Source organism: Megalopta genalis, chromosome 7 (assembly GCF_051020955.1).
Source record: "Megalopta genalis isolate 19385.01 chromosome 7, iyMegGena1_principal, whole genome shotgun sequence".
NCBI lineage: Eukaryota > Metazoa > Arthropoda > Insecta > Hymenoptera > Halictidae > Megalopta > Megalopta genalis.
The window spans coordinates 12772539-12786721 of record NC_135019.1 but is presented as its reverse complement, the minus strand read 5'-3'; the positions used below and the strand labels follow the sequence as shown (position 1 = coordinate 12786721).

Genomic DNA, 14183 nt, shown 5'->3' with positions numbered 1-14183 from the left:
ATCTACGCTTTCGCGCCGATCATTCTCTCTATTCTACTCTTTCTCGAACAATCTGTACAAAAATATCGGTCGAATATCGTTCTTCTTTGATTTTTGTCATTTTATAGGTAACTGTCGCAACGTGCACTTTGTTTTACGTTTACAAGTTGCAACAGAGTATTCGTAACTACGCCTTCGTTCCGCAAATTTTACTTTTCAATAATTCGTCCATGGGAAATTGTGCTTTTAACGCGGTTCGCGGGGATCTTCCATTATGCTATTGTTCGGAAATATTTCCTTCGAACGTAAAATTGTGGCAGACAGTGTAAAAAACGTCTAAGAGAACATGTTATTTAACCAACGACCGGGCCGTCGTTGGATTTTATAATTATTTGATCGACGCGTTCGCATCCGGTTGAACCATTGTTCTGGATCGAAGGGAGGGGAGGGCTCCGGTGTGAAACAAGTAAAACAAGTCGTGCTACGTGTGGCTCGCGATAGTGGGAATATTTAATTCGATTTTTTTTTAAATAATCCTTACAAGGTATGATCGCCGGTTACCGTGTTTCGTGCGATCCGCATAGCATAGGTAAATAAATAACTAAGTTACTTTTAAACAGTCTATCGAGACGACGTTCTCGCTAAGCTTTCGGCTTTATTTACACGACGGGTTTATCAATTAATATATTTATATATTTATACCTATACATAAGTCGTTTCTATTCTTCGCTTCTCTGTATTTATATATATAGATTCTATTGCACCTCGCAATTGTACGAATATCTTACATTTTTACAATAAATTAACGGAATAGAACTAGCTTCTCGCAATTCTCTCTCCACGCTCGATCGAAACCGTCTCTCCCCGAAATATTTGCTCGTCTTCCGGTTCCCTCGGCGGAACGACGATTGACTGTTCTCGACCCGGTTACCTCGAGATTACTGTACAAATGGCACTGTACAACCCATTCTCAGCTGACTTAGGTATGATTCACGACCAATCATTCCTCCATTCCACCAACACCGAACCTCTCTTATCGCTTGGGAACGCGCGAGTCTCTCTTCTTCTTCTTCTTCTTCTTCTTCTTCTTCTTCTTCTTCTTCTTCTTTTTTCCTTCCCGCGGGAATAACAATCGCGACGGTTATGATATTCGGTGTTTCCATCCGGGTGACTCGCGAGCTCTCGATATCGCGCGGGCGAGTCTCAAACAGGAAGCTCTAAGACAACGAATCCTCGCGGAATTCGTTCAGCAGTCGGTCAGGCGCCTACAGTCTTCTCCGGAGTCGATCTGCCGCACAAGGTCCATCGACCATCCCTCACTCGTGCACAACAACAAGTTATGTTTCGATCGTGATCCACGCGCATATAATCGCTACATCGACCTTTCAAAGTTTGACAACAACGAACGCGATTTCATCTCTGCTCTGAATTGCAGCTAGATTTTCGACACGATCTATCATTTTGTGTTCATATCTTCTGTATACAAATTGTGGAATTTGAAGGACTGCGACGTCCATGACGCATGATCGATGCAGTTAAAAAATAATGAATCGCTTTGCTCGTCAGTCATGATTTTTATATGTAGCATTGTCTGTGGTTAGACTGCGGATCTGTTTGCAAATTGTAAATTTGTTGCGTTAATTGGAAGTAACAGAAATTAAATGAAAATTAATCTTATCTTTTAATCAATTTAATAATCATAATGATCTGCTGAAATTCTTCAAATATTTTCACAATTTGATGTTGCGCCTATTCACATTAGTGTCAAAATTTAAATTAATAAAAAATAAAATCCGCAATATATTTTATGATCGACATTGCATAAAAGAGTATTAACACGCAGAGTGCCGGCTATCAACCCCCAAGAATTCCCACCGAATCAAAGCGATTTATTAATTATAAAAATAGAAAGTTAAAATTTATCATAGTGGATGGTAATTTTGACACTTTCGCAATCTAAACATCCTGGTCGAATTCATTTTGTTCGCATACAATGCAATAGAAATGAATTTTGAGAATTGGTCAAACATTAGTAAGAACCATATGAGCCGTTTATTTTGAAAGTGGCATAAGTCACTTTACCGTAATGAAAAGTGGTGATTTTTTAATGTTTATACGAAATTATTTATACCGAGAAAAATATCAGTATCCTGAGATAACAAATACAAGTAAATCTTCTCGAAAGTTAGCATCCATATTTTTAAACGTATATAATAATATATATAATAATAATAAATATATCGACTTAAAAACAAAGTGACTTATGCCACTTTCAAAACAAACGGCGCATATGTGACCGACGTGGCATTCAACGTGTTAAAAATCCAGTTGCGCAATTAAAAACAGAGTCTAAATTACCCTTTGACATTCTCGTTACACATTGAAAAATCTGATCAACCCTCTACAACGTTATGCAAATTCGAAGTCACAAATCCACTGCTATCGTTTTGCAAAACAAAAGAGTTTAATTACGAGAAGCGTGACACTGTGCGATGGCGTATAGGGTGCCACCCCTCCGACACCTGTGTCAGCCGATCGACTTCGGAGCGACTACAGTCAGTGGCACTAGTATCCTTAACGAAATAAATACCGCAGTCTATCGTGCGAAGAAAAAACGTCTACGAGATTCGATTCGAAATTTGTTTGGCGCGTCCGATCGCAGGAATTCCGTCTCCCGAAAGTTCAAGTGCATCGAAAACGTTTAATCTTTGGATTGTAGATCGCCCGTATCGTGGAATGTAACGGAGGAACGGCCCGAAATACGGGACCACGGACTCTGGGAACGGATCGGACGTCTCCGATTCATCGTCTCCGGAATCATCCGCTCACACTCCTCCAATTCTTTCTGAGCCGCGATCGCGAATCGAAACGAAGAGACGCGCGTCCGGCATCGTCGCGGATTCGCGACGGATCTATGATCGAACGGCGAACGGATCTTATTGTCGTCACTTTGCCTGCAATTCCGCGGCTTGCTCCTCCTCCTCTTTCGTCAGGGGCACGGTCGAATGATTGTACAGCCCCTGGGCCATCAGCTGAAGCGCCAGCGGGTTCTTCTGGCCGCTCGCTTTCTTGATCTTCGCCCTCTTGTTCTGGAACCAGATCTTGATCTGGGCCTCGTTCAGGCCCAGGTCCCTGGAGAGCTGCTGCCGCCTTCTCTCCGTAAGGTATCGATTCTCCGCGAACTCCCGCTTCAGCCTCGATAACTGCTCGCCGCTGAACGCCGTTCTAGGCCGCTTCTCTTCGGGGGTGCCGCTGGTGCCACGGCTGTCCGACCTCTTCACCCTTCTCGTCCGCGGACCTGGAACACGGGAGGATCCTGACGTTAGCTGCTATCTGCCGACATGTCTGCGGAATTCTGGATATAACCTCGGTAACTAACGCTTTTCTACTTCGCTGTACTTGTTGTGGAAACAGAAACTACAGGGTGTCCCAAAAATGTCTCGTAATCCGAAAGTAGGGGATTCCTGAAGTGATTTGAAGCAACTTTTTCCTCAGCGGAAATGCAATCCGCGGCTTCGTTTACGAGTTATTAACGAAAAACAGTGACATAACCTTGACATTTATCTGGTTGTAAGAAAGTTTAGAAAATAATTTCAGATGCAAAAGTATGTTCGGACGTTTTTCAGAATTTCGTGTCACATACAGGGTGTCCCAAAAATGTCTCGCAATCCGAAAGTAGGGGATTCCTGAGGTGATTTGAAGCAACTTTTTCCTTAGCGAAAATGCGATCCGCGGCTTCGTTTACGAGTTATTAACGAAAAACGGTGACCAATCAGAGGTGAGATCGTTTGGCGGGAGACGGCCGAGCCAATGAGCGGAACTGGGCTTCGTGCACTCGTTGGCTGGGCGGCCGCGCGCCAGCCGAGCTAGCCTCTTATTGGTCAGTGTTTTTCGTTAATAACTCGTAAACGAAGCCGATGCAGGGTTAAATAAGAAATAGTAAGACAACCGAAATTCTTTAAATTACTAAATCTGTGCGAACTATAATAAATTATTTTGCTAAATTATTTTGAGTAATACGCTTTAAATTCTGTCCGAGAGAGTGGATGATTGAAAAAGTCGATGAATGACTATGTTAAATTCTTTCCCTCAATCAACGCTAGATTTACGGAACCCATCGAAATGACGGGTGACTAATCTTTTAATTCACGATTATTCGTATCGTAGAGATACATTTACGAGTTATTTATTCAATTCATACGTTACTTACGGCAAATATTACAATAACACTTGTTAAAAAATCAGAATAAACATTTTATCGTCACTTTTAAAAAATAATATAAAACAGCTGTTTTTCGTGTTCCATAAATCTAGCGTTGACAGACCGTGGAAATGATTTATCCGATCAATCGCGATGATCTTCGAGAAAGTATCTTCAGTTAAGTAATCGTTCGAATAATTACGACTCGAGATTTTAGCTCCGGGACAAGATACGTGTTACGAATGTCGTCAACTTTATCGCGACTCGCTGCCCAGATTCACGAAGTCGTTAGTTGCAACAATTTTCTGGAGTAGAATAATTCGCGAGAGGATACGATCTGGCATGGTGATCATTCTCAGAACGATCATGATTCCAGTCGATTTTGTAGCCGCCGCTGCGGGCACAGAAATTTGCATCTAGGCTACGTGGACTTTTGAGACAGAATGAAATTGCACCGCATTGAATGTGCGCAGGGATGATCGTTGATAAAACGATGTGGCACGGGAACGTTTATGCGGACCGCGACGATTTATCTGCGTTTCCGAAGGCGATCGTTATTGGATTTTTTATTCTACCGTAGAAACTAACAAACGAAGTTAGGACTCGTTTCGCTTCTGGCGGGCAGAACGATAGAGATAATCGGTCGGGTGATCGAGGATCGGGGATTTAATCGAGCTGGCGACAGATTGTGGTTTTAAATCATTCGACGATCATTTGCATTCGTCGATGCGTCAGATACAAATTGTTGAGGATTGCTTGAGGATTCAAAATGCTACGCGATTCGAGTAATCGGACTGGAAAATTTAGGAACTCGGAAACTTGAAGCGGATTTGGAAATTCAACGATTCAAGATGTCGTGCGTGGAAGAATACAAAGACTCGGCATTCTATTGTTTCGATGATTATTTCGATGGTTCAACGATCTCAAATATATAGAACATTAAGAATGGAAATATTCTACGATCTAGAGACCCACGGGCCTCAGGATCCTCAGAATTTAAAGAATTTGAAGAATAGGGAGCATGAAAGAGTACAAAGACTCGGCATTCTATTGTTTCGATGGTTCAGAATTCAACGATCTCAAGTACATAAAACATTAAGAATTGAAATATTCTACGATCTAGAGATCCACAGAACCCAGGATCCTCAGAATTTAAAGAATTTGAAGAATCGGGAGCATGAAAGAGTACAAAGACTCGGCATTCTATTGTTTCGATGGTTCAGAATTCAACGATCTCAAGTACATAAAACATTAAGAATTGAAATATTCTACGATCTAAAGATCCACAGAACCCAGGATCCTCAGAATTTAAAGAATTTGAAGAATCGGGAGCATGAAAGAGTACAAAGACTCGGCATTCTATCGTTTCGATGGTTCAGAATTCAACGATCTCAAGTACATAAAACATTAAGAATTGAAATATTCTACGATCTAGAGATCCACAGAACCCAGGATCCTCAGAATTTAAAGAATTTGAAGAATCGGGAGCATCAGAAAAAAATCAGAAAAGATCCTTGATACAGTAATCGCATATAAAACTCCCTAAATTCGAAGCTGAAAGACAGAGAATCGCGTCAGCCCAGAATTTAGAGGCCCGGCCATAAAGCAAGAATTTTCCTCATCTAGGCTTTTCATAATCGAAGGCACCCCAACGATCCCGGATCTCTCTGTTCCCCATGGTCGCAGAAACTGGTCGGCGCTAATAATTCACCGCATAAACCTGATGCACCGTCCGCGGGTCCAGCATGGAGAGTCGTTCGCGGCCGGCGGGTCGCGGCCATAATTGCGAATAAATCAAATCGTAACGATCAACAACGGTGTTATCGCGCCGGCTGATCTGCCGGGTCGGACACTACGCGGAAATCCCGCGTCCGGCCGCTTAACGCTATCCTCCATCATACGCGGCGAAACCTTTATTCGCGCGGTTTCCACTCGCGATACGCAGCTCGCGAAATATGCCGGGCTATTATTAACGTTGCTGCGGAGCCAATGTTGTTAAGGAGTCAACGCTGCTGGTGAACGTGATTTGCAGAAAGGAAAGCGCGCGGCGAAACGGAAAACGTGTTCAAAGATGAGAAATTTCAATGTCCTCGGGAAAATTTTGCAAGGGTCTATGTTTTTGAAGAGGAGAGGTAGTGGAGCGGGTTACTGTGGAGTGGCCAATTTCTGTGACTCCGTTTTCGGGCATAATTTTTATTTTCGAGCATAATTTGCTTTATATTCGATAAATATATACACTGCTCAACAAAATTGTAGCGTGGACAAATTTTCGGTAAAAATTGATCAACTTTGATAGACGATAACTGCGTTAAAAATCATCGTAGGATGATGATTTTTCTTTTAAATTAAAGCTTGAAATCTCTACTTTGAGATACCCTTTCTCGATTTTAGGTTCGACGCATTCTCATCACTGCAATGTTATAGTTTGTCATATTGGAAATTGCCAAGTTTGACGAATTGCACGGACTTCGTAAAATTTGTATCGGAGATATAGTTTAGACCTGAATGAAGTTTGATCCTTCCTCTTTCATTTAAAAAAAGAGGAACGTAGCTGCAATTTTTTGACGCAAAGTTACAGCACTTCAAAGTGACCCTTTCAATAAGATCCATTTTCGCCATTTAATAAACTCATTTTCAATACGTCAAACACGGCTTCACATTTAAAGAATTACAGCGATGACGTTGCAACGAACATAAAGTCTAGAGACAGTGTCTTAAAGTATAGGCTTCAAGCTTTAATTTAAGGAAAAAGCCATCATCCTACCGTGATTTTTCGCGGAGTTATCGTCAGTCAAAGTTGGCCAATTTTCATTAAAAATTGTTCTAAGCTATAATTTTGTCGAGCAGTGTATATATATATATATATATATATATATATATATATATATATATATATATATATATATATATATATTAAAACAAACGAAAAGCACAGCGATTGGACAGCACACAGTAATCGGCTCCACTGGTCTCCAAGATCCGCTTGAACGGACGCAGACGCGGTCGCGATCATTACGCGACTGTTAATAAAATGTGCAATTATCAAATATCCTATTAATAAACCCATCTAATTAGCAGTGGTCGAATGGTCGCGATTATCGCTCGGAATCTATCGGAGTTAACCAGCCGGCGGGAAATTTAGGGGATCGTAAACCAGCACGCGTGCAGGGAAACCGTTCCGCCATGAGCATCCGAGCAGAGGCTCGTCCGAGGCAGGCTTTTAAATAATATCGGTTGGAAACGTAGTTTCGTTACGCACGATCGAGCAGCGTTCGAGCGAGCCAGCTCAGCGACGAACATAATTAATTCCCTGCTCGCGATTGGCTTCTCTCGACGAGGGCTGACTTCGTAGGAGCACCTCGATCCCGGAATCTGCGATATTTCACGAACTTCGGAGGCTCGCTGAAACGAGAATTCATTGCGAAACCTATGGTTAAGTAACCATTGGAAATTGATCCTCCTAAGTAACGCGTCCCTTTTTCCAATCTCTTACAATCTGATAAGTTCTTTTATTTAACGATGCCGGCGGATAGATTGTCGATCGACCGAGCGGAACTTCGGCCATTTCGGTGAAGCCAATTTTTATAGAAACGCGCCGTAGTTTCGCCGCATTTAGGATCGCCGATCTCAAGAACGCGATTTCAACCGGTGGAAAACGCGATTTTGAATCGCTTGTTGACCGAAGCGCCTCGTTAACAATTACCGGGAAGTGTGAACGGTGCCCGGAGAATTTTCAGGCGCGGCTGGAAATGCAAAAATGGCGTCGACGCGGCGCGGCGCGGTACGAGGGAGACAGCGGGGCCCGACAGTTTCTCGTTCTCCTCTTCAGAAATGACTGAGGTAACGAACGGTCGGCAGTCTAATTACTTAAGCGAAGTAGTCTCGTTGTCGGTGGCAGCAAAGAGGCATTCAGAAACCCACTTCTCGCTCCCCCTCGCATCCTCTCGCCTCCCGAGCCGTTCTCCCGGGTTCCATTTAAGGTGCCACCCCCTCCGAACCCCTTCTAAGCCCCTCGCAGCCCCGTTCACCGACGCGGCGGCGGCGGCAGCGGCTTCTCGAGGGTAAAACCAATAATGCTAAGACGCCCTCTCGCCTCGAGAGAGTACATCCCCGAAAGTACCTCGCATACCGAGGACGCGCGACCGCCAAGGAACACTAATTTCCTCTCGAGCTATCCTTGAGTTAGACGTCAGCTACCGGCTGGCTGTGCTCGCTCTACGTCCGCTGCTCGTCGGCGCAACGCCCTTGATTAACGCTGCGAGAGACTGTCAGTCCGGTTAATAGTCCCTGGCTGGGTGCCTACTTTGCTTGCCGTTTCAGAGAGACCGTTTTAATTGACTCGTGCTTTCGTATTCTCGATCGAAAGAACTCCACTTTAAAACCTTCTTGATCGTAGCTCTTGTTACGGCCAGAGGCTGCTTAATATTTAACGCTAACCGATTACACGCCGAGCCTGCATTCATCGCGAGACGATCGACTAGTCGGCGATCAAATTCTGCGCGAAGAATTTCATGCAATTTAACCCTTTGCACCGGAGCGGCGACTCTGTGGCACAACTACAATTGTTGTGTCACGTTTCGAGATCATTTTTATAACGTCGAAGTTTAGATTTAAATGAATATTAACCCTTTGCAGACGAAGCCGCTCGACGGGCATTGCGTCGCTGTGGACGACAGGTATTGGATATAAAATAAAAATGTTATAAGATATAATTATATTATTATAAGATTATAAATGTGTGGAAAACATTGCTGGTTTCTCTGGTAGTGACACAGAAAGACTGACTCGTCGAACTGAAATTCGTTCTGAAATTCGTCAAACTGAATTATATTAATACATTTATATTAATAATTGACACTATGCCGTCCGCAGATCTTAGATATGATTCTTTTGTTTGACGCCGGCATGATAGCTTGGAAATTTTAGATTTTTAAAAAAATTTCGAAGATGGCGGTAATATAGATTCCTAAAGTTAAGATTAGTCATCCAAGAATTTTCGTACTTAATTCTTAGTTAAATAAGCACAATGCTATAGTTAGTTTGCTGCCTTTTAACACCCAAGAAATATAGTTCAAATGTTATTTCAGTTTTTTAAAATGGCACCAAAATGGCACCACCGGCATACAACAGATAGTTTTTGCATGGCACCAGCGTGGTAACACCGGACGGCACAGTGTTAATAAATTAATAAAAAAAAACACGGTAAAAAGACTTAGGCGGCTATCTGCCGACACTCGTCCGCAAAGGGTTAAAAGTAATTGTTCTATGAAGAAACTCGATTTCATGCGCATGAAATGCACATTGTCTTATAAAACGTAAACACTGTAAGTCGGAAAAATTATTTTAGATTTACAGTTAAAATGACTTCGAGTGCAAAGGTTATGTCAAGGTTAAATTTAATCCTTTGCACTGGAGCGGCGACTCTGTGGCACAACTAAAATTGTTATGTCACGTTTCAAGATTATTTTTATATCATCAAAGTTTAGATTTAAATGAATATTAAAAGCGTAACTGTTACATGGAAAAACTCAATTTCATACGCATAAAATGCACATTGTCATATAAAACGGAAACACTGTAAGTAGGATAAATTATTTTAGATTTACAGTTAAAATGACTTCGAGTGCAAAGGATTAACCCTTAACCGGACTGCTAATTGCCGGCAGTTATAGTTTCAATAAATATCGCATATTTTCGAATTATTAAGCGCGAGTAAATTTACGTTGAAACGTTGCAAACTTAGCGGGCTAACGGAGAATTGGATGAATTTATATGCGATTACTAGACAGCGGATTTTATGCGCTTACGACAGAAAATGAGTAAACGAAATACAAAACGCCGATGCTTAACCTTACTTATAACTCCTTAAAATTAGCCGAAGCAGAAGGAAATGTCTACGCGAATTCCTCGTTTGCTGCAATTTTTATTTTAAAAAATTTGTACTTTACGCAGGGATCCGCGGTTTAATAATTACGTTAACGTACATATACTGAGATCACGACTCGTTCGAAGCCGCGTTTGGCCGCTATAACCGGGTTAAGGGTTAAGATCGATCGTAACGGAAGCTGCGCTTGTATCGTTTCTCGTTAATATCCCGGAAATTCTTGGATCTCGGATATGAAGCGATGGAAGGTACTCGAAGGCGTCGACTGCGCCGAGTGCACTGGCTGCAACGATATTCAAACGGCCAATCGAAGAAGCAACAGAATGTCAGTGGCGGTTTTTCACGTGATTCCGCGGAGCGAGGCCGCGACCGGACGCCATTTATTTCTTGCGGGGAATTTGATCGATGTAATTCAATTGAGTGAAAAACCGGTCGGCTTGGGAACAATTAAACCGCTTCATCATTGTCCTGTCATCTCGGCGACAATCCAGGGAGCATTTTGTCGCCGAAGGACGCGTCGTTTCGTACGAGCCCTCGATATCCTACTGCGACGTTCTCGTTCTTTCTGCGTCTCGTCCACTCTTTAAAGGGGGTGCCCGGTTTACCGGTTACGAAAAATCGATTTTCTTCTGCCCCGATCGATAGAACACGCGCGCGTAAAAATCGCACGCGTGAAATTTCTGGCAAATTGCCATTCGTTCGTTCCGGTCAAAAATCGAGGGATTGCAGCATATTCGACAAAAAGGAAACGAATTGTGCAGACGCTGTCGAAACGAGAAAAACCACTTTGTGTCAACTGTAACGTTGAGCTTACAGTTAAACACCTTCTAATAGAATGTCCATCGTACAACAAAATCAGGAAAAACGTAAAAATGCCCGATAACGTCAAAGAGAGAGAGAGAGAGAGAGAGAGAGAGAGAGAGAGAGAGAGAGAATGTTTGGACGATAAACGTTATATCATATTTAGAGGAAACCAAATTGTTTAGCGAAATTATGTAAACTGGCTTAAAAATAATTTAAGGAATCTAGATTAAAATAATTTAAGGCGATAATGTTGAAGTCGTAATGTTTAATACAGATCATTCGATGTAAAAACCATTGTATATATTACATCTTACTATTGCAATCCGACAAGTAGTCGTTAATTGCTATTGACCAGATGGCGACATTAACCCTTAGCGCTCCGAAGGCTCCGCTACGGAGACATTTGTCATTTGTTCCGTAAGTCCGAAGGCTCCGCTGCGGAGCCAAATGTTTTTAGCATACGTTATCGTCGGCGTTAGCAATTGTTATCTGTAGTTAAAACGTGCTAAGTCTGTACCATTACGATTAAACCATTTTTTGACCTTTTCTATGGTTAGCAACATGGAGAAAAATAAATATTACGATGAGAATTTAGAGCCGAGCGATACCGAAGACGTATTTGATTTTGAAGAGTTAAAAGACATTGTTGAAGACAATGTTGGTTATGATTCTGACGCTTCGAGTAGCAGTAGCGAAATTATACTACCAAAGAAACGAAGAATGAGAATTATTGAAAGTGAAAGCGAAGATTCGTTACAAGACTTGGATGAATGGCGCGATGTTACGGAAGAATTACACATTCCAGATAGAATACCTTTTAGTGTATCGCCACAGGTCATTGGACCACAAGTTCCTACAAACATTGAACAGCCGATACAATATTTTAAATTTTTTCCACGGACGAATTGGTAAATGAAATTATAAAGGAAACCAACGATTACGCAGAAAATGTTCTAATCTTGAAAGAAATATCTAGTAACTCTATTTGGCAAAGCGAATACTGTGACACTTGTCCAAGTAAACCCAGAATGCACATGGGACATCGTTACCAAAGATATCGCACCATGGTGAATTACAAAATTTAAAATTTATCTTTCATTTACAATAGGAAAATGTATATTTATAAAAGAAATAAAATCAAATGCATTCGCAAGGACGTGCAATCTTCTCCGCTCAAAATAAGACTTCCTTTATCTCAGGCGCTCCGCTCCAAAAACGTGTCGGAGTTGCTGGTACGCAGCGCTCGAGAAACGCGCGGAGCGCTAAGGGTTAAATAAATGAATGAAGAAAGAAACAATAATTTTTGATTACATCCGTTTCTACCGTATATTTTTCAACGAAAAAATTTGCAAGTATTCTCCGTACACGAGGTAAATTATTCCGAGGGTCTCGAGAAGAACCGCATCATGGTTTTTCGACAAAAAAATCGCGAATATAAGCGTATTTTCAGCGTTCTAAACCGGGCGTTCTCCCCTTTGCGTAACGAATCGCAGGAACGCCGGTCGGATCGCTCTTTCAGTTTCGCTGCTTGGGTCTCTTGTCACGTTGCTTCTAATTGCACTGGTATCGGCGGGGACGCAGGGGAGGAGGTGCTGGCCTGGGTTAGAATCGGTTGGATACCGATCGCTAGATCGCGATCGTCGGAAAAAGAGAGAGCCGCCGCGCCGCCGCGCCGCCGCGTCGCGCTCAGCGAAATCATCTTCCCTTTTAACAGCGTATTGCCGATCCGATCGTCGGCCGATAAGCCTTCTCGATCGAAAATCTCGACACGTTTATTTTCACTGCCTGGAACGTTCGTTCCGCGCGGAGTTTCGGTCGAGAGCTGCCGAGTGCCGATCGTGTGACACAATCGGCGACACCTGGAAAATCGTCGGATGGCTTCGATAGTCCCTGAGCTCGCCGAGGAAGGAGATCATTTCTAATTGATTCCTCGAAGCGAGAGTAAGAGGAACGCATCGGCTCGAGCCCTCATAAATTTGCCAGCCGTTCTTGCTAAACTATGCTGCTGGATTTATTCCCCGGCTCAAGGTGAACGGAATGCGTGTTTCCAAAGATCGTCCATTTTATTCGCGGGACTCTCGGAGACACGACGGCTTGAAGGATCGCCTGCTTTGACAGAATGCGGACAGCGGCCGACTTTGATTTTTCTCGCGAGACGAAAGTATTCGCACTGTCAAGGAAAATGTGCAGAAGCTAGGCCGGAGCGATGAATCATTATGTCACTGGCCTGGTCGAAATCTGTCGGTCTAAATACGATGACAAATACGATGAGGTCTAAATATAATTATCGTGAAAATCGGTGCCCGTCCGTATAAATAAATAAACAAAACTAGCGTACGAATCGTCGATCGTTTATCGAATTGTTGAACTTTTCTTCGATCAAATTTCGAGCATCTTCGCGGCATAAATCAACACGATACGGAGCAGGTTTAGCCGACAGTTACAACTTACTCGAACTCTCGAAAGCGTGATACGAATTTTGCGCAACGATTGCGCGGTTTAATTAAGAGAATGATTAAGAATTTCGAGGCAAGAAACAGATTGCAGGAAGATGTACGAACAGAAAATAGAGAACAGGGACAACGGTAATTTCCGTGCAACATCGCTTATTACATCGCAGAATTTTCTATTAAATCGTCAGGATCGAATTCAATCAGCAATGTCGATGCGATTCAATTAATAAACTCGCGTGGATGCGGTTCAATTAATAAACTAGAGTGGAAGCAGTTAATAAACTTGCAGTGGTTCGTTCGGCGGAGAGCAGCGACGATGGTTTATTTTCCGAGGCCGCCGCGGATCGAGCAGCGTCCCTGGATCGGGGATCGTCGCGGATCGAGGAACGAGAGACCGGAGGCATAGCTGAAGTGAGTCGTACGACTATGAATTGCGCCGTGGCTCGTACGTGCAACGATCTGGCCTGGTCTTAAAGCGCCACTAAACTTGCGCGTCACGTTCCTTTTAATTACGTCTGCCAGCATCGACGGCCACGAAACGACGGCGCGGCCGGGTCTCGGCCGCGGGCAGAGAGGCCGGGGAAGACGTTAAGAATTCATTAACGATACTTTGTGACCAACTGGAGCCGGCCAGAAGTGGGACAGGTGCTGGATCATACTCGAGAAACGGCGAGCGACTATCGTCGATCCGCAGAGACATAGTTTTCCAGCGACGCGGACCTCGGCCCGAGCCGAAGAATGCCGGCTACGGCGGCTCGGGGATGGACGATCTCGGGATCCGTTCGGGCTAGAAGCAGCCAAGAATGAAAGTGATTGAGTCTTTGTACAGAGGACGGCTCGTGACAGTTTTTAATGCCAAGCG

The 14183-nt window shown here is 43.1% G+C and overlaps 1 protein-coding gene across 1 annotated transcript; it reads right to left on the bottom strand.

The window, feature by feature from the left end:
* Nucleotides 1-461: 461 nt before the first annotated feature.
* On the bottom strand, nucleotides 462-4097 carry LOC143259831 (homeobox protein E60). The gene is made up of 2 exons (XM_076523532.1): nucleotides 4089-4097; nucleotides 462-3308 (listed from the first exon to the last, which is right to left on the bottom strand). Exons 1-2 carry the CDS (start codon nucleotides 4095-4097, stop codon nucleotides 2925-2927), a joined length of 393 nt encoding a protein of 130 aa, XP_076379647.1. The 3' UTR covers nucleotides 462-2924.
* Nucleotides 4098-14183: the final 10086 nt, after the last annotated feature.